The 19,801-nt window shown below is 49.9% G+C and overlaps 1 protein-coding gene and 1 long non-coding RNA gene across 5 annotated transcripts; one reads left to right on the top strand and one right to left on the bottom strand.

Annotated features, from left to right (window-relative positions):
- Positions 1–387: 387 nt before the first annotated feature.
- LOC112544468 (killer cell lectin-like receptor subfamily F member 1) lies at positions 388–13,871 on the top strand. Of its 4 annotated transcripts, none has more exons than XM_075913459.1 (7): positions 388–512; positions 1,405–1,564; positions 2,968–3,066; positions 7,679–7,837; positions 9,318–9,481; positions 11,757–11,869; positions 13,585–13,871. In XM_075913459.1, exons 1-7 carry the CDS (start codon positions 435–437, stop codon positions 13,706–13,708), a joined length of 897 nt encoding a protein of 298 aa, XP_075769574.1. In that variant the 5' UTR covers positions 388–434; the 3' UTR covers positions 13,709–13,871. The 4 variants fall into 4 exon arrangements, with proteins under 4 accessions (XP_075769574.1, XP_025036391.2, XP_075769575.1 ...); XM_025180606.2 differs by having other exon boundaries at positions 9,318–9,475; XM_075913460.1 differs by having other exon boundaries at positions 9,321–9,481.
- Positions 1,521–8,053, bottom strand: LOC142823117 (uncharacterized). The gene is made up of 3 exons (XR_012898442.1): positions 7,792–8,053; positions 7,186–7,320; positions 1,521–2,176 (listed from the first exon to the last, which is right to left on the bottom strand). It is a non-coding gene; the product is annotated as an uncharacterized LOC142823117 (long non-coding RNA).
- Positions 13,872–19,801: the final 5,930 nt, after the last annotated feature.

Consider the following 19,801-nt stretch of genomic DNA (forward strand, 5'->3'; position numbering starts at 1 on the left):
CCTGGCGCTGGGGGGAAGTGACGCCGCACTAAGGACGGATCGGATATTTTGCCTAATTCGCCTGCCAAACTCCACCCTGAGCTTTGGCATATCGGGCCGTGTCCGGAAACCCGAGAGTCCAGAAATCACCGATCTTCATAATTCAGCTGGGCAATTTAAGCAGAAGCCACATCTTTAAGAGGCCCTAGCCTGGCAAATATGTATGCACAGGGTGAACCTGCCCCACATCACTAGCCCTGCTGGCTTCCCTGGCCCCATCATTTTGTGTGCATTATGGTAGCACCATCACACCAGGCCCATGCTACAAGACCGGGTCATAGCCGCCTCCTTTGTGCATGGCCCGGCCAAAGGGACACAGGGAAAACACGGCCCCTGAGAGCTCACGGTCCAAGCCGTCCCGGCCGACTACTCCCCTGCACGAAGCTAACGCTTCCATGTGTGCGAAGGCTGGGCCAAAGAGGTCATGGTCACCGTGGGGTTTTCAAACCAACACTTGTGGAGGCCAGATCTTGGTGGGGCTCAGTTGGACGCAGTTCCATTGGGGTCAGTGGGGCCAGATTCCCAGTGGCTGTCAATCGACTGTATCTCTATTGGGGTCAATGGGGCGACATTCCAGTTGGCTGTAGGTCAATTGGAATCAATGGGGCCGGATCACCCAACTGGTGAGACGCTTCGTTGACTTCAGAAGAGCTGTACCAATTCACACCAGGAGGGGACTGGCCTTTGATGTGTGTTGCACAGTTAGATACAGGCGATGGGTACTGTAGGCAAGGGAAGGCTTTGCCTTCCCAAAACCACCTGTGCCACTGGCTGTCTGGCTGCCCCAGTGGTCTGGCCACCTGGTGGGGCCATGGGGCTGGGGGCAGTAACTGGGAGCGGGGGCCAGACTTGATACCACCGGGGGAGGAGGTTGTGGAAGGGGCGGGGCCTGAGGCAGAAAGGGCGGGGCCTGAGGTGGAAGGGGCGGGGCCAGAGGTGGAAGGGCGGGGCCAGAGGTGGAAGGGGCGGGGCCAGAGGTGGAAAGGGCGGGGCCTAGGTTTTGCCTTCCCCACCTGCGCCTTCACCCACCGCCCATGTGGTGAGATCAGGGCTTCTGCCTGCTGGGAGGTGCAGGAGGGTGTGGGGACGGCATCAAGACCAGCCCCTCATTCCTTGGCTGCCCTCGGCCCTGCCTGCAGCTTGCGACTTCTGTGTCATTTATGTCAAGGCCTCAGGGTCAGTTTTGCCCCGTGCTGGCTCCTTTTGCCTGCCCCCTCACTGAGCTTTCTGCCCCGACCCATCCTCTACAAGTGCCGGGCCTTGCAGGGCGCCAGCAGGTTGGCTTGTTTTGTGCGACTGAGTTGAGCCTGTGGTTTGGCAGCTTGAGACCAGGCTGGTACTTCCTGTTTACCCTCATTCGGACAGGCCGAGGCTGTGGTGGAGGCAGCGGGGAGTCATTGGCTTCTTCTCTTCTCGTCATTCGCTGGGCAAGCTTGGAAGATGCAGGATGAGGAAGGTTACACAGTATTAAATCTCCAAGCCCAGGAGAACTCCACCGTCCGCCTGACCCCAGGCCAGATCCAAGGTACGGACTTTAACAAATTTCTCTTCACGAGCGTGTTGCAGGGAAAGAACGAGGGATGCGTATAGCTCTTGAGCGCTATTCTCCACACTGGCTTTTCTTTGGCCCCGCGACCAGACCTTCCTCGTTCCTGTCCAGAAATGGATATTCGTCTTTTGCAGTTGAGATTTTCAAAACTGCCTAAGAGATTTAGACACCCAGAATCCATCCCGATCAATGGGATTTGGACCTTCCATTCCAATCGGCGCCCGTTTTCCAAGCTGCTTCGTTTCTGGCCGGACAACGGGGCATTTCTGAAAAAGGTCGAGGTCTCCGCGTTTGTTTTAATTCTGCAGCAGAACAAAAAGCAAGATCCTTTGATAAGCCAGGGACTTGAGGCTGGTTCCCCCGTATCTCAGGGCCACGCTTCACACACTCCTGAATCCAGCGGTGAAAGGTAACGGTTCTTACAAGTACTGTCCTATCGCAATGCGGGGTCCTTGCCCCGGCTCAGCCGGCACCTGCCAGAGCTGCGCACTGCGGCGCACCCGCTTACTTTCACCTCTGCCTGATTCTTGACCAAGCTTTCATGAAACTGATTCTCTTTCATGAGATGTTTTGATGAATCGGCATTTTCTGATAAAAAAAAAAAAATCTGTTGGTAAATTCTTGACCAGCTGACTGTGAACCCCAAACAGCAGGAGAAAACCAAACAATAATTAGTCACAAGGGATCAGCTGTGTTAGTCTGTAACTTTAAAAACTATGAAGTGTCACCCTAGAGATTAACAAATATAGAGAGGATCATGATCTTTCGAGGGAGAAACCCACTTCGTCAGATGAGTCGGACTGGGAATAACCAAACACGAATGTGACTCTTGGATCCATGAACAAGAGCATATCGAGTAGGTGAAGGAGAGAGAGGGTTTTACCTCTGTATTTGGCACTGGTGGGCCTGCAGTGGAATTCTATGTCCAGTTCTTTTAACTTATCATTCAAGAGCAAACTGCATAAATTGGAGAGGGTTTGGCTAGCAGCGGGGCTCAGCGCTTTCTGAAATTCAGAGCCCTTGGTGGTGTCTAAATTTGGGTCCCCGGAATCCCTAGTCCCTTTTGAAAATCTGCACCCATCACTTGAAAACCTGCTGCCGCATTTTCTTCATTGGACTGTAGTAGAGTTCATTCGGGCTTTCGGGGGGAAAATATCAAGCCAAGATCAGTTGTGCAAACTGTACTGTACATTACCGCATGTAGGGCTGCATTAGAAATTTCAGTGTATAATGTTGTGAAACCAGGACTTTAATGGGCTAGCTGGACCTTTGGTCTGATGCCGTATGGCTGTTCTTACATTACATTACAGGTATTACTTAACAACGCCTATCGACATAACGTGAGCCCATAGTTTCTCACCAAACTGCATTTTTTACAGATTCCTCTTCAATGTCCCAGAGCTGCAAACTCCCACTAGGGATCCTGGGGGCTGTTTGCCTCATTTTGGCATTAGCCGTGATCCTTCTGTCAGTGCCAGGTGAGTGTCTAAATCTTGTCTGCTTTGTAAACACATGGGTGGGGGAGGAACACAGCTTCAGTGTTTTCTATGGAGCTACTGAGGTGACTCACATTTTTCCACAGCACAGAACATCTCTGAAGGCATCTCTACATACATACTCTTTTTTGGTGGTGTGTGGAATAGAACACTGACCGACCCAGGTTGTCTATGGGCAGAATCAAACCTGGGACCTCTGGAGCTCAGTGCATGAGCCTCTGTCTACAGCATGAGCTAAAACCCAGCTGGCTCTCAGCTAAGGCTGTAGGGCAGGCGTATGGTTTTCTCTGTAAATCTAGACTACCCTTGGCTTCTGAAAGAAGCTATGAAAATTAGGCATGAATTTGCATATCTTCTTCAAATCCCTTTTTCAGAAGAAGTTATTTTAAAAAAGCAGTCTAGATGAGGGGGTTTCATGCAAAAAAACCCTTTTTTGAACCCTTCTGCCTCAAAAAAATGAGATTTCTTTTTTAAAAAAAGGAGGGGGTGCGCGAAAAACCCCGTCTAAATGCTTTATAAAAAAAAAAAAAAAAAACCTCTCCCGAAAAAGAAATGGGAAGAAGATATGAAAATTCATGCCTAATTTGCATATCTAGACCGAAGGTAGTCTTCTTCTAGACCTAGCTTAAGTGGTCTTGGTGCCACTAGCCAGTGCAGGCGACTAGGGAGAAGACATGCTGAGCCTGGTGGGGACGTACCCAGGTGTACCCTCTCCACGGTTCCCAACTTGCCCTGGTGGTACCTCTCCCATAGACAAAGCTACAGCAGCAGTGTCGTGTGCCCCTGTCAGAGGCTTCGGAAGTGGGGAAAGACTCTGACATTGGGAAGGCAGCGGTGAAAAGCTCCGGCGGGAGCCTTCCCCGGTTGCTGGAAAAGACTCCAGTGGCGGGAAAAATCTCCAGAAATTTCCTGCTATGAGCCTCCGCCCACCACTTCCTCCCAGCCAGAACCGTTCCCTGACCTGCCGCTGTGCAAGCTAGCCTGGATACAGCTGCCTTTGGGTGTGTACACAAACCCGACGCACCGACATCGGTGTGCACAGGATAGACCTGCCCTCAGGGGTGTATTCGTGTGTAACCCGCCCCCTTCCCGTCTGGCACTTTGTCTCCCTCTAGTGGTGATGGGGAACATACCAAGCTCATGGGTCAGTCTCAAACGGTCTCTGTGCAACACAAATAAGCCACACTTTGATTAAAAAATAAGGAGTTTCCATCTGCACTAAGCAACACCTGCCTTGAAAGGTATTTTCAAAGGAAACTAAGATAAAATATACAGAATAATCAACTATTTTGACTATTGCATGGCTGTAATCTGACGTGTCAAATACGCACCACTGCCATGAACATGTCATGGGACAGGGTCAAAATAATAAACAGGAAAAAGCAAAATAAAGGTGTGAAACTAAAATTAAGGTTTGACACAACATGTCAATTTTTTGGAAAAATAAACTTTAATTTTGCGACGTTTTGTGCAAGCCATATTGTCAAAAATCAATAACATTTGGCAAAAACAAAGTGTCGAAAAAACGGCATTTTTTACAACAGAAAATTGTTTCCAAGAAAAGTTTCCAGCGAGTTTGGTTGATGACTCTGCTGCAGCCTTAGCTAGTCAAACTTGGACTCTTAGCTCAGGCAGGAGAGACTTCCTCTCTGTAGACCTAGATGTTCCAGGTTCGAGCCCTGCTACTGATGACCCACTTATGGGGCAGGGGTTACACACAGTCCCTTATGTTTATAATCCCTGTGGAATGCCAGACAGGCTGTGTCTAGACTGGCCAGTTTTTCCAGAAAATCAGCCGCTTTTCCAGAAAAACTTGTCAGCTGTCTACACTGGCTGCTTGAATTTCCACAAAAGCACTGTTTGAAATTTCCTACTGTAAGAAATCAGTGCTTTTTGCGGAAATACTATGCTGCTCCCATTCAGGCAAAAGTCCCTTTTGCGCAAAACTTTTGCGCAAAAGGGCCAGTGTAGACAGCTCAGATTTGTTTTCCGTGAAAAAGCCCCAATTGCGAAAATGGTGATTGGGGCTTTTTTGCGGAAAACCACGTCTAGATTGGCCACGGACGCTTTCCCGCAAAAAGTGCTTTTGCACAAAAGCGTCCGTGCCAATCTAGTCGCGCTTTTCCAAAAATGCTTTTAACGGAAAACTTTTCCGTTAAAAGCATTTCCAGAAAATCATGCCAGTCTAGCCACAGCCGTATTGTTTAAGTGGAAAGGGGAACATTAGGAAAATAATGTAATTTAGCATAGTAATTTAGCAGGTAGAAGCAAGCAGGTTTAGCCTTGAGTGTCTGGCTTTTCCTACCTCAATTACTCACTAATTCATGGGTTACAAATTGAAAAGTGCTATCCCATAAGAACATAAGAACATAAGAGCGGCCGTACTGGGTCAGACCAAAGGTCCATCTAGCCCAGTATCCTGTCTGCCGACAGTGGCCAGCACCAGGTACCCCAGAGAGGGTGGACCGAAGACAATGATCAAGCGATTTGTCTCCTGCCATCCCTCTCAAGCCTCTGACAAACAGAGGCCAAGGACACCATTTTATCCCCTGGCTAATAGCCTTTTATGGACCTAACCTCCATGAATTTATCCAGCTTCTCTTTAAACTCTATTATAGTCCTAGCCTTCACTGCCTCCTCTGGCAAGGAGTTCCACAGGTTGACAACACGCTGTGTGAAGAAGAACTTCCTTTTATTAGTTTTAAACCTGCTACCCATTAATTTCATTTGGTGTCCTCATATTCAGAGACTGCATCACTGGTAACATCATAGCCTCTGAACAGGAAATGGTTAGGCACCATTTCAGGTAAACACCTATGTCTGCTTTTAAAATCATGCTTCAAAGGTTTCCTGATTAGGGTCCTTAAAGAGACACTGTCACCTTTAAATTTCATCCATTTAAAAAAGGGAAAGTGAGTTAAATATACCACTGCTATTTGGTTCTCATGACAAACAAGACTTTTTACAGTTCATTAGTCAGAATGTTCAGATGGCTCCTTTTTGGACTTAGACTTGTTGCCTGCAAGTTGGCAGCTGTTAAATGGATGGGGAAGTTCATACACCAGGGCTGTTGAGTCAGGCTCTCAGAAGACTCAGGCACAAGTTATTGGATCCGTTCCAGTTGGGTCAAAGTTTTTAGAGGGCTCCCAACAACCATAATAGCTAGAGATGGACTGAGAAAATGCTCTGGAGAAAAACTCAGTGGCTATGTCTAGACTGGCACGATTTTCCGCAAATGTTTTTAACGGAAAAGTTTTCCGTTAAAAGCACGTGTGAAAAAGAGCTTCTAGATTGGCACGGACGCTTTTCCGCAAAAGCACTTTTTGCGGAAAAGCGTCTGTGCCAATCGAGACGTGGTTTTGCGCAAGAAAGCCCCAATCGCCATTTTCGTGATCGGGGCTTTTTTGCACAAAACAATACCGCGTTGTCTACACTGGCCCTCTTGCACAAAAGCATTTGTGCAAGAGGGCTTTTGCTTGAATGGGAGCAGCATAGCATTTCCGCAAGAAGCACTGATTTCTTACATGAGATCGTCAGTGTTCTTGCAGAAATTCAAGCGGCCAGTGTAGACAGCTGGCAAGTTTTTCCGCAAAAGCAGTTGCTTTTTGCGGAAAAACTTGCCAGTCTAGATGCTGCCAGTGGTCTGTCCATGCTCCCCTACTTTGGGAAGTCTTTACAATGTTCTTATGGTGAACAATACAGACCCTGATAGCTATGGAAGAACAAATTAACATCCTAGACTCCATTCCCAGAACTGGGCTGTGCGTGTTCGTTAAAAGATGGAATTCTGGTTCGGTGGGAAATTCCGAGAATTTGAACTGTTGATTCATTCCAAATTGGAATGACAAGCCAACATTTTGGAATTTTCCACGGGTAAAAATTCCATTTTTTTTGACTGAGAACTATCAAGTTGGTCTGAGTAGGCTGAAACATTATAAAGCAACATAAAATAAGAGATCAAGTACACTGAATATTTAGTATAAAATATAACATATTCACATTTACTGCAACGTAAACATCTAAATGAATCAAAAGTATAGTCATAACAAAATGCTTTTACCGGATGGAAAAATTGTGAAACAAAACCTGTCTAAACAATACCGTTAGACTTTTTCCGCTTCCAAAATTTCACCGAAACAGACGAAGTCTGCAATATGGTTCAATGTGGATGACACCGCATTTTCCTGCATTGTTCCATCTGGGTTCTTTGGACCCGCTCTGCTGAGAACAGAGATGCTAACACCAAAGAAAGAAATGAATGAGGTGCAGGCAAATTGGCAGGGGAGACCAGAGAAAATAATTTACAGCAAAACATTACAGAGCTAGCTGGAAATAGACAAGAGCAGACGAGAAAAACATGAAGGCGCTAAGAGATGACGACAGGTAATAGAAAAGGGAAACGGAAAAACGGACACACTCCAGTTTCACATTTCTATGTAAATAGGAACAAAATAGACTTTGCCTCTGCGCTTTTCACAGTTGCGTGTCTTTCTCCAAGGGGCGAGCTGGGCTTCATGTTCTTAGTGGTTTCTCCCACCTGCGATAAGGGAAGTCAGTTCTCTGTCCCCTGTTCACACGGATGCCGTGTGGGAAGTTTTCCAGGGCAGCTCTCACAACGGACAGACGGGACCCCCGCCAAGCACCCCTGTGGATGGGGAGTCGGGACAGAGAAGACCAAGCAGCAGCCCTGAGGGAGTCCTTGCTCACCTGAGACAGAATCTGTGCCAGTTCCAATCCCAGGACAGCGCAGCAGGTACCTCCAGCGCCTCTCGGGCCTGCGCCGTGCCCCTGCCTAGCTCCACCTCTGCTGCTGCCGTGCATCGCTCAGGGCTCCTCCTACACCAGTTCCGTCCTGCAGCCGGGCCCACGTGGGCCACCAGCCCCCTCCAGAGCTGCTCTGCCTTGGGGACCTGCAGCCCTGCTCCCCACAAGCATCTTCGCATGGGGTGGGAGGAGCAGCAGTGACACCTAGTGGCCAGCCAGGGTAGCTCATACAGTAATTCCTCACTTAACACTATCGATACGTTTCAGAAAATGATCGTGTTCAGTGAAAACGTGCTATGCGGGGTCAATTTTCCCACTGAAAATAATGGAAAAGATGGGGGTTGCGTGGTGTCTATTGGGACCGGGACATAAGGTTGGGGGAGACAGGGGACTGGGTTACAGCACGGAGGGGAGGTGTTTGGCTCTGGGGAAGGGAAGGGGAGGAGAGGGGAGGGGGATTGGGTTAGGAGGATGCCCCTGTGACGGGTCTGCCGGGACCCACACTGCGTCCGGTGAGGGGGGGTCGCCAGGGAACGGCGCGGCGAGTGGCGAACCCTCCGCCACTTTGCAGGGAGGCGGGGGAAGCCCTGAGCAGCCGCCGGCAACAGGCCAGCTGGGGAAATCATGTTTTTCCGGGGACGGTCGTGTAATTCAAAAAACGTTCCCTAAAAAAAAAATTGTGCCATCGTGAAAACGTGTCACACGGGCATGTGTTAAATGAGGAATTACCGTATAGTTCCACTCCTGGCCCACACCTCAGCCCCATGACCTCATAACCCACCCATGGCCTGGCTCCGGTTCCAGAGGGGGGTGCACAGAGGGTGGGAGTCTCCAAATTTTGAAGACTGCGTCTCTCCTCAGTGGTGAGGCTGGGATGTTTCAGAAAAGGGAGCAGGAACCCAGCCCCGTGTGGGCAATTTTGGGTTCCCCCCCTTCATCAGGCAGCTGGTGCAAATCGCTCATCGTTTCTGGAGCCTTTTTCTGATTTTTTTTCCAATGCTAAGATAAAGGTTGTTTTTTGTTTTTTTTCTTAAGAGGAAGCAACCTCATCTGTATGCAGAGTTCAAGACGTGGGCTTCCCATGGATTTATACAGAGGCAATAAGATATTCTCTGTCTTATTCTCCATCTTGAAGGCCCATCAAGCGTCTCCGTCATTCTACACACAGCGAGAGATAGGCCCTGATCCAGCAGGGATCAGGGCCCCGTTGAGCCAGGCACTGCACAGACACAATGAGACAGTCTCTGCCTCAAAGAGTTTGCAAGATAGATAAACAAAATAATACGACCCCTATATGACAGATGGGGAAACTGAGGCACGGGGGGAGTTGCCCTGCCTTTTCGCAGGTCACACGGCAGCAGGGAAGCCAGATTACCCGACCTGCAATCAAATCCCCAAACGTAGAGTTTGGGAAGCGTTGAACCAGGATGTGTCTTCACTCCCATTAATACTGCATTCCTTCCCCCCAGCAGGGGCCTCTGAGTGCAGACTCTGCCCCATGGACTGGCTGTCTCACAGCGGACAGTGCTATTGGTTCTCGAAAGGGAATCGGGACTGGAACGGGAGCAAGGAGGACTGCTCCAGGAAAAGGTCTCGCCTCCTGGTGATCCAGGACCAGGAGGAGATGGTAAATGTGAGAGAGAATGTGTACAACTTATACCTAAAGGCTGTGTCTAGACTGGCCACTTTTTCCGGAAAAGCAGCTGCTTTTCCAGAAAAATTTGCCAGCTGTCTACACCGGCGGCTTGAATTTCCACAAAAGCACTGACGATCTCATGTAAGATTGTCAGTGTTTTTGCGGAAATACTATGCTGCTCCCATTCGGGCAAAAGTCTTTTTCCGAAAAACTTTTGCGCAAAAGGGCCAGTGTAGACAGCAGAGATTTTCTTTTCGCCATTTTCGCGATCGGGGCTTTTTTGCGGAAAAGCGCGTCTAGATTGGCCACGGACGCTTTTCCACAAAAAGTGCTTTTGCGGAAAAGCATTCTGCCAATCTAGATGCTCTTTTCCAAAAATGCTTTTAACGGAAAACTTTTCCGTTAAAAGCATTTCCGGAAAATCATGCCAGTGTAGACGTAGACAAAGTGTTTGCTCCCCAGCTATGTTGCTCTGGGGTGTGAAAAATCTCTCTTGCGTTACACCTGATCTGAAAACTTATCGGTGGTGGAGAAGCCACAATAGCCATGGGCAAATAGTCCCACTGGTTAATTACCCTCAATTGTAACAATTTACACCGTATTTCCAGGGTGAGTTTGTCTAGCTTCGTAGAATCCTAGGGCGGGAAGAGACATCAGGAGGCATCAAGTCCAGCCCCCAGCCCAAAGCAGGACCAATCCCAACTCAATCATCCCAGCCAGAGCTTGGTCAAGCCGGGACTTAAACACTTCTCGAGAGGGAGTTTTCACCCCCTCCCTAGGGAACCCATCTCAGTGCTTCCCCACCTGCCTAGGGAAATCGTTTTTTCTCATATCCAACCTCCCCTTTCCCCCACTGCAACTTGAGACAATTCTCCTTGTCCTTCCATCTTCCACCACTGAGAACAGCTGAACTTCCCACCGCTGGAGTCCCACCTTTCTCTGCTAGGCTGAGGACCCCATTATTAAACATCTGTTTCTCAGGCAAGTCCTTCCAGACCGAAATTAAGTTACCTCTGAACCGTCCCTTTTTTAAGCTACATAATAGAACCATAGAACACTAGAACTGGAAGGGACCTCGAGAGGTCATCGAATCCAGTCCCCTGCCCTCATGGAAGGACCAAGCACCATCTGGACCATCCCTGTCAGGTGTCTGACAAAGAAGCCTTTCTTGACCGGCACAGGTAAACCTGGTTTCACGAGGCATACCTGTGCCGGTCAAGAAAGGCTTCTTTGTCGGCGCGGCGCGTCCAGACTGCCCCGATCTGCTGACAAACAGCTGATCGGCAGAGCGGGGCAGCCATTTAAATTTAAATGAAGCCGCGATTATTTTAATCGCGGCTTCATTTCCCTCTGCCGATCTGGCTAATCTACATGCCTCCATCGACGGAGGCATGTAGTTTAGACGTACCCTCAGTCTTCTTGTTTCCAAATGAAACAAGCCCAATTCTTTCAGTCTGCTTTCATAGCTCATGTTCTCTAGACCTTTCATCATTCTTGTTGCTCTTCTTTGGTCCAGTGGGCTTAAACTGCTGCAAAGGAGGTTTAGGTGGGACATTAGGAAAAACTTCCTGCCTGCCAGGGTGGTTAAACACTGGAATAAATTGCCTAGGGAGGTTGTGGAATCTCCATCTCTGGAGATATTTAAGAGCAAGCTAATCAGATATCTATCAGGGGGTACGTCTAAACTACATGCCTCCGTCGACGGAGGCATGTAGATTAGCCAGATCGGCAGAGGGAAATGAAGCCGCGATTAAAATAATCGCGGCTTCATTTAAATTTAAATGGCTGCCCCGCTCTGCCGATCAGCTGTTTGTCGGCAGATCGGGGCAGTCTGGATGCGCCGCGTCGACAAAGAAGCCTTTCTTGATCGGCACAGGTATGCCTCGTGAAACCAGGTTTACCTGTGCCGATCAAGAAAGGCTTCTTTGTCGGCGCGGCGCGTCCAGACTTCCCTGTTCTGCCGACAAACAGCTGATCGGCAGAGCGGGGCAGCCATTTAAATTTAAATGAAGCCGCGATTATTTTAATCGCGGCTTCATTTCCCTCTTCCGATCTGGCTAATCTACATGCCTCCGTCGACGCAGGCATGTAGTCTAGACACACCCAGGGATGTAGACAGTACTGAATTCTGCCATGAGGGCAGGGGGCTGGACTTGATAATCTCTCAAGGTCCCTTCCAGTTCTAGTGTTCAATGATTCTAAGTTCTAGGGTGTTCTTTGGGCCGATGGCTTTTACCGCAGGCTAAATTCATGCTCCTGCCTTTCTCCCCAGGAGTTCATACAGAAGGTCACACAAGGGAAATACCCTGTTTGGATTGGCCTTACCGTTACCTCCCCAGAGGGGAGATGGACCTGGGTGGATGGCTCCAGCTTAAACCCAAATCTGTAAGTGTTTCTTCCTGTTAAATATTTCATATGCGTCTTATGGAAAGCGTTTAACTAAGTAACTTGGGACATTTGTGGAGTTACTGGGGCTCAGACAATCTGGATTTACGAGCAGATGCCATTCATGACCTCGGCCAAGTCTTTTAAACTCTTTGGGCTTCCACGCCCCATCTGTAATAAGGACTAATCGTCCTTTGGTTGTTTTGTGTATTTAGACTACATGCCTCTACAGGAAAGAGCTGCCTCTTATTAAGTGTATAGCCAAAACACCCCGCACAATGAAATTCTGATCTGGGTTGAGGCCTCTAAGCATTACTAGAACACACATAATACAGAAAACCAGGGGGGTAAATCCCATAACTCTCTAGGAATGTCTAACTACAGCCGCTATAGTGTAGCGGTTATGATGGTGCGGTTCCAAATTGTAGGCACTTAATACACTGATGGAAGGGGGTTTCCCATCACTTTAGAGGGTCCGCTTCTCTGAAGAGTGAGTAGCTGGGTCTATGGAGGTCTATGGAGGTTTTATTTTATCAACCTAGATTGACTTAATGATGTTGCACTGGACGTGACATTGTTCACAGCCATGAGATGCATGGGTGAGTCAATCAACTTTTTTAAATGAAGACCAGGCCTCTTGAAACACAAATTCCATGAAATGGACACGTGGCAGGTGAATGAAAAGTGGGGGGTTTTCTCAGTTTTTGATGGAAAATTATCACAACATTTCATCTGAACGTCACTTTGATTTATATGATATATTGCGTTACAATATAACTGTCAAAAGATTTTGAAACATTTCAATAAGGGCTCTTTTAGATGGTTCCAAAAGGTGATTTTTGGAAACCTCATTTCGCAGTAAATTTCAGTGTTTCGTTCTGACTTAGAACAGTAACGAAAAACCCAACAACAAATTTATTGTGTGAATATCCCAAAATTCAGTTTTCTAGCCTCTTCTAGTAATGAAGCTGGATCTACACTATGACGGGAGACTGATATAAATTATGTAACTTCTGTTGTGTGAATAACTTAGCTGAAATTGACGTATTTAGATTTACTTACTGTGGTGTCTCTGCTACGGTGTGTCAACAGGAGACCTCCTGTTTATTCCTCTTGTGTTTCTTGGCCCAGGGAAGAATCGGTGTTGATATGAGAGTGATCAGCACTCAATTGATCAAGTCTATACTAGCCTCAATAAATCAACCACCACTGGATTGATCGCTGTCCTGTCAATCTGGTTGTTAGTGAAGACAAGCCCTAAGTAAAGTCCATTATCAGGAATTAAAGGTGATTTTGAATGTTAGGCAGGCAACTTCCTCTTGAGTCTCAGCTATTCCTGAGTCTTCTAGGTCTGAAAACAGGCACACAACTGAATGAACGAAAGGTCTGCATTTTACGCATTTTTCTGGTCCAGCCACTAGGAGGAGACAAAGAGCCACAATCAGCAGAAATCGTATAGTAAGCTATCTTCTGACACGTGCTTTCCCACCGCCACCTCTAGGGGACAGCCATGAATTCAGTCCCCAATTGCTCTCTTGGGAACCAGACATGATGGGAGATTTGGGACATTTGTAATCTTTTAGGGGAAATTGCAGAGATAATGGAAAACTGTACAGTGAGCTGTTCCTTAGATTTACAATCAAGAGAAGCTCCTTTGGGCCTTTGCTTGAGAAGTCTAAATTTCTAACAGGATTTTCCCGTCCTTTGTCCCGCAGGTTTCCGGTATCTGGCCTGGCTGTGAGGAACAGCTGCGGGGTGATCAAGGGGAACGAGATTCGTTCTGAGATGTGCAGTGCTGAATTTAAATGGATTTGTCAGAAGAAGGCTGTCCTGATCTAAGCAGCGACAGCAGGGAGCCAGTAGCCTTAAAAATAATAGATCCCTAGAGATAAAGGCCATTCTGTCTGCTCTGATCTCCTGCATAACAAAGGCCAGAGGATGTCACTCAGTAAAAAGCGGCTAAGGAGAAAGCCACATGCTCCTCCAAGTCCTCTGAAAGGTCCAGCTCCCCCCTGTGATCCAGGGAGAATTTTCTGTATTATTTGTATATTGTGTCTTTGTGTGCCTCAGTTTCCCCCTGTATGCTGCAGCGCCACCTAGGTGGTAGAAAAGGGCTAGCTACTCTGCAGGGCTGGCTGATCCCTGTCTCCAAAATGGGGGCCCATGTCATTGGAAAGCCCACAAAGACAACAGCAAAGCCAACCTTCAAGAGATTTGCTACCAAGCAACGTACGACCACGGACGGCCCATTCCACCCCAGGAAGCCAGCTATGGTTGACCAGCTGCACAACAAAAGACTGAGCTGGGGCCAGAGGGGACTGGCCTGAGAAACTGAATGAAGAGGGTGTGGTGGGGTCAATCCCACTGCTGACATCACGTGTGGCAGGGTCAATCCCACTCCTGACACCACGTGTGGGAGGGTCAATCCCACTGCTGACACCACGTGTGGCGGGGTCAATCCCACTGCTGACACCACGTGTGGCAGGATCAATCCCACTGCTAACACCACATGTGGTAGGGTCAATTCCACTTCTGACACCACGTGTGGTGGGGTCAATTCCACTGCTAACACCACGTGTGGCAGGGTTAATCCCACTGCTGACACCATGTGTGGCAGGGTCAATTCCACTACTAACACCACATGTGGTGGGGTCAATCCCACTTTTGACACCACGTGTGGCAGGGTCAATCCCATTCCTGACACCACGTGTGGCGGGGTCAATCCCACTGCTGACACCACATGTGGTGGGGTCAATCCCACTGCTGACACCACATGTGGGAGGGTCAATCCCACTGCTGGACTCCAGATCCCCGCTCAGTGCACAGACTGGCAGCCTTGGTACTGTGGCACTTCTCCTGCTTGCTCTTGCCGAGGTTTGAGCTTTTGTCCTTCGGCTACAAAGGGTTTGGGGGGCAGGCGCCCCCTGGTCAGCTTGGGCTGGGTAACCAGTTCTTTCCAGCTATCAGCTGGATTCTCAGGTTGCTGCGGGGGGCGGGGGGAGAAGTGGGGGAGGAAGGGAGCCCCAAAATCCCTCACTGGAGCTCCTCACCCCCCTCGCTGTCTCTGGCAATGCTGGTTTTCTTTTTTCTTTTTCAGTTTTTCTGGTTCTTCCCTTATCTGTTGTGGTCTCCTCTCCCTCCAACTCCCCCCCACCCCTCCCAGCAGGGAGCGCTTCTTTTTAAAAGGCTCCATGTCAGCCTGGAGTGAGATCAGTTCCTGATAAGCCAGGTGCTTGCTGCCTTTCTCTCTCTCTAACCTAGCCCTCTCTGGCCTGACCCTGTCACGAGGGACAGAGCCGGAGCCAGTGGCTGGGACTCCTAGCCAATCAGAGCATGGACCATGCTGGAACTTTCTTTTCTCTAGGTTGACCATTGACTCAACACGGTGTCCCAGGCATCTAATAAACCCTCCAGCTCTTGCCACACTGGCTGAGTCACGGCAGGTGTTCCCTTGAGGGCTACAAGTCATATGAACATAAGAACGGCCGTACTGGGTCAGACCAAAGGCCCATCTAGCCCCGTATCCTGTCTGCCGACAGTGGCCAGCACCAGATGCCCCAGAGGGGGTGGACTGAAGACAATGAGTCTTCCTCGGGTGCCCGTCTTGGGTGATTGTGGGGGAGGAAGCTCCCAGCATGAACTGGGGGTGACTTCAAGGTTCAATCCTAGGAAGTGGAGAAGGCAAAGAGCTTACCTTGGGACGGAGTGAGACCCTCTGGGACTCTGGCAGGCTGAAGGGGTCCTCCCTGCACTATTCCAAAAATACTGAATGGAGAATTGTCTTTGGAGGGCTGTGGGACCCCGAACAACCCTCCACTCCGTCTGCCCCAAGCCGTGCCCCTTCCTGACCCTGCTCTGCCCTTTCCCCGATCACCCATCTCCTTTCCTCATGAATAACACTGGGAGTCGGCGAGGCAGGGCAGAGTGGGACTGGTGGTCTGGCTAGCAGCTCCCTACACTGCCCAGACCCCACATCCCCAGAAGTGTGGGGCCTCCGAAAACCCAGAAAAATGACCATCCTGAACTGTCCAATGGATGGGAGGGGCCTGACTGCATGTGTGGATCCATGACAGCCCTCCATAACCACCATCCAGCACACAGTCAACCTGTGGAACTCCTTGCCAGAGGATGTGGTGAAGGCCAGGACTTTAACAGGCTTCAAAAAAGATCTAGTAGATTCATGGAGGTTAGGTCCATCGATGGCTATTAGCCAGGATGGGTAGTAATGGTGTCTCTAGCCTCTGTTTCTCTGGAAATGGATGACAGAGGAGGGATCACATGAGGATTACCTGTTGTGTTCCCTCCCTCTGGGGCACCTGACACTGGCCACTGTGGGCAGACAGGTCTAAGCTAAATCCGCCTATTTTGTTTTCAGTCAATAGCACATAATACGGAGTCCTCTTTGCCTCGGTTGCTAGCTTTAACGTATTTCTCCTCCTACCTCTGCCCGGCCTGTCATCTAAGGCAGCTGCCTCCACTCAAACGTTGAGCTGGCTCATTGCCCATTGCTAAGGTCCAGGGGTGAGTGTTGAACGGAAACACGGGACTCCCCCAGAGCGGGGAAGGGCGGGGGCAACCTCCCTTTGCGCCCTGCTCTGCCCCCCGCTCTCCCGAGCAATGCATCCTGGGGGGATTAGTGGTGGGGGGAGGCAGAGCAGAGGAATGCACCCCCCAGTTCGGTCTGCTCCCCCCGAGCAATGCATCCTGGGGGGATTAGTGGTGGGGGGAGGCAGAGCAGAGCAATGCACCCCCCAGTTTGGTCTGCTCCCCCTGAGCAATGCATCCTGGGGGGATTAGTGGTGGGGGGAGGCAGAGCAGAGCAATGCACCCCCCAGTTTGGTCTGCTCCCCCCGAGCAATGCATCCTGGGGGGATTAGTGGTGGAGGGAGGCAGAGCAGAGCAATGCACCCCCAGTTTGGTCTGCTCCCCCCGAGCAATGCATCCTGGGGGGATTAGTGGTGGGGGGAGGCAGAGCAGAGCAATGCACCCCCAGTTTGGTCTGCTCCCCCCGAGCAATGCATCCTGGGGGGATTAGTGGTGGGGGGAGGCAGAGCAGAGCAATTCACCTCCCAGTTCGGTCTGCTCCACCCGAGCAATGCATCCTGGGGGGATTAGTGGGGGGGGGAGGCAGAGCAGAGCAATGCACCCCCAGTTTGGTCTGCTCCCCCCGAGCAATGCATCCTGGGGGGATTAGTGGTGGGGGGAGGCAGAGCAGAGCAATGCACCCCCAGTTTGGTCTGCTCCCCCCGAGCAATGCATCCTGGGGGGATTAGTGATGGGGGGAGGCAGAGCAGAGCAATGCACCCCCAGTTTGGTCTGCTCCCCCCGAGCAATGCATCCTGGGGGGATTAGTGGTGGGGGGAGGCAGAGCAGAGCAATGCACCCCCCAGTTCGGTCTGCTCCCCCCGAGCAATGCATCCTGGGGGGATTAGTGGGGGGGGGGAGGCAGAGCAGAGCAATGCACCCCCTAGTTTGGTCTGCTCCCCCCGAGCAATGCATCCTGGGGGGATTAGTGGTGGGGGGAGGCAGAGCAGAGCAATGCACCCCCAGTTTGGTCTGCTCCCGACTCCATCGCTCTGTTCCCTGCCAGTGAGTGCAGGCACCCGGCTGGGAGAGCAGAGATGTTGCTTCCCTTCCTACGCTGCTACCGGTGAGTACAGGGGGGCCGTGGTCCCCAGCTCCTCCACCCTGGTTAGTTTCCAGCCCTTTACCCCCTCACCCATCGCAGTTGGGGGCACGCCCCCTGCCTCCCACACTCCAGGGGAGGAGGCAAAGGCTGCATGGGGCTAGCTCCTTTGGGCAACTTAAATTCCCCCAAACCTGCCCACACCAATGATTTGGCCAGCTGCTAGGAAAATCCCCCTCTTCCTTCCAGCGGGACACAGCCCTGCACAACGGGACGAGGCAAGGAAGCGGACGCCGGGCAGGAAAAGAAACCAAAGCCAAGAACCAACATAAAGATTATTTATCTACATAAAGTGCTGGGGGAGGGGGGTAACAAAAACCACTGAAGGGTTCAGGAGCCGCTATGGTTTGTCACAAGTCCACGAGTGAATTCACTGAGCCAGGGCGAAATAGGGAAAAGTCTCCCCAAGTCCCTCTCAAGATAGCAGCTTGCGGGTGGCTGGCTGGGACAAGAGGGTGCAATTAAGCCGGGCCTGTTGCCTGTTCACAGTTTGGTCTGGGTGCCATCGCAAACACAGGGCCTGAGTCGCCGTTTCCTGAAACAGCTAGTTGACAGCACTGCAGATGGGATGTAAGATTTGGTTTGTACCTAAAAATCAGACCGACCTAGCTGCACCTCTTCGGGCTCGGAAAAATGCTACACCCCATGCAGTAAGGCACCATCGATGATAGATGTAGATCGAGAGAAGAATTCTCTGAGGGTACATCTAGACTGTGTTGCTTTTTTGGGATACCGAAAGCAGGGCTTTTTTTATGATGGTACTGCCCAGTACACAGTACCGGCACCTCCAGACAGAACTCAACAACTTTTCCCCTGGGCTGTGTCTAGACTGGCAAGTTTTTCCGCAAAATCATCCGCTTTTGCGGAAAAACTTGCCAGCTGTCTACACTGGCCGCTTGAATTTCCGGAAAAGCACTGACGATCTCATGTAAAATCATCAGCGCTTTTCCAGAAATACTATGCTGCTCCCGTTCGGGCAAAAGTCTTTTCCGAAAGACTTTTGCGCAAAAGAGCCAGTGTAGACAGCACAGGACTGTTTTCCGCAAAAAAAGCCCCGATCGCGAAAATGGCGATCGGGGCTTTTTTGCGGAAAACTGCGTTTAGATTGGCCACGGACGCTTTTCCACAAAAAGTGCTTTTGCGGAAAAGCATCCTGCCAATCTAGACGCGATTTTTCCGAAAATGCTTTTAATGGAAAACTTTTCCGTTAAAAGCATTTCCGGAAAATCATGCCAGTGTAGACGTAGCCCTGGAGTACCAGCACCTTTTTTCTTTTTCTTTTTTTTACAAAAAAAGCACTGACTCGTAGTATCCCGAAATAGCAATGTAGCATCTTTAAAAGCACCCGCTATTTCCCGAAATAGCAGGCACGCTATTCCAGCATTCCTGTCACCCTCGGGGTTACGAGATTTGTCAGACTAGTGCCTTATTTTGAAGTGTGGCCCTGTGGAGACAGAGCCAAATTTCAAAATAAGCTCTTTCGGTTTAGACTCGGAATAAGTTGCGCAATTTGCGGAGCGTGAATTGCGTAGCTTCTTCCGACAGAAGGGTGCTGTCTAGACGCACCCTCAGAGAGGTGGATTAAATACACGACAGTGGTCCCTGAAAGCTGAGCGCTTGGGCGGCCTCTCAGGAGAGATTCCAGTACCACCCAGTTGATTAGTTTAGCGCTCACAGTGAGCTGCCTGTGTTTCTACTGGTGGTGCACATCTGCACATGCCTCTGTGCAAAGAACAAAATTTATTCCCCATGAGTCTGGAAAAAAAATTTAGAGGGCACATTGGTACACGGACGGCAAAATCTGAAGGAGGTGTCTATGCTGCAGTGCTGTATCTGAGTCACGTAATGTAGCCATACGTGGAGTTCTGCTGAAAGTCCAAGAGACTCAAGCCAGCGGAATGGGGCCTATGACTGTAGCCAGACAGGAATCCCCTTGTAACATCCATTTTTGCTTGCCTGGAGCATACAGGGCACACAGAGCAGAAGGCCCAGGCTGTGTGACCGTGAATGGCTATAAACAGAGATATGCCAATTGCTGACCAAGAGGCTGCCAAGGAGTGCCCTTGACTTAACCCATATTGATACGAACACACATCCATCCGCGGGGGGAGGAATCTCTCGCCCAGTAAAAAAATGTCTAGTGCTCACAATTTAGTTATCTCTCTTGCAAGTGTAAATTAACTTGAAACTTGCTTGTAAGAACTGGCGCCACAAAACGGACCAGTAGAATTCGGCATCTTAGATAA

This window comes from Pelodiscus sinensis, chromosome 32 (assembly GCF_049634645.1).
Source record: "Pelodiscus sinensis isolate JC-2024 chromosome 32, ASM4963464v1, whole genome shotgun sequence".
NCBI classification, from domain to species: domain Eukaryota; kingdom Metazoa; phylum Chordata; order Testudines; family Trionychidae; genus Pelodiscus; species Pelodiscus sinensis.

Excerpts from the sequence above, each read along its gene's own strand:
- LOC112544468 (XM_075913459.1), top strand. The coding sequence starts at position 435 with ATGTGTGCGAAGGCTGGGCCAAAGAGGTCATGGTCACCGTGGGGTTTT. Across the intron at positions 513-1,404 it reads CTTGTGGAGGCCAGATCTTG|GCCGAGGCTGTGGTGGAGGC; the intron begins GTGGGGCTCAGT and ends TCATTCGGACAG. Across the intron at positions 9,482-11,756 it reads ACCAGGAGGAGATGGTAAAT|GAGTTCATACAGAAGGTCAC; the intron begins GTGAGAGAGAAT and ends CTTTCTCCCCAG.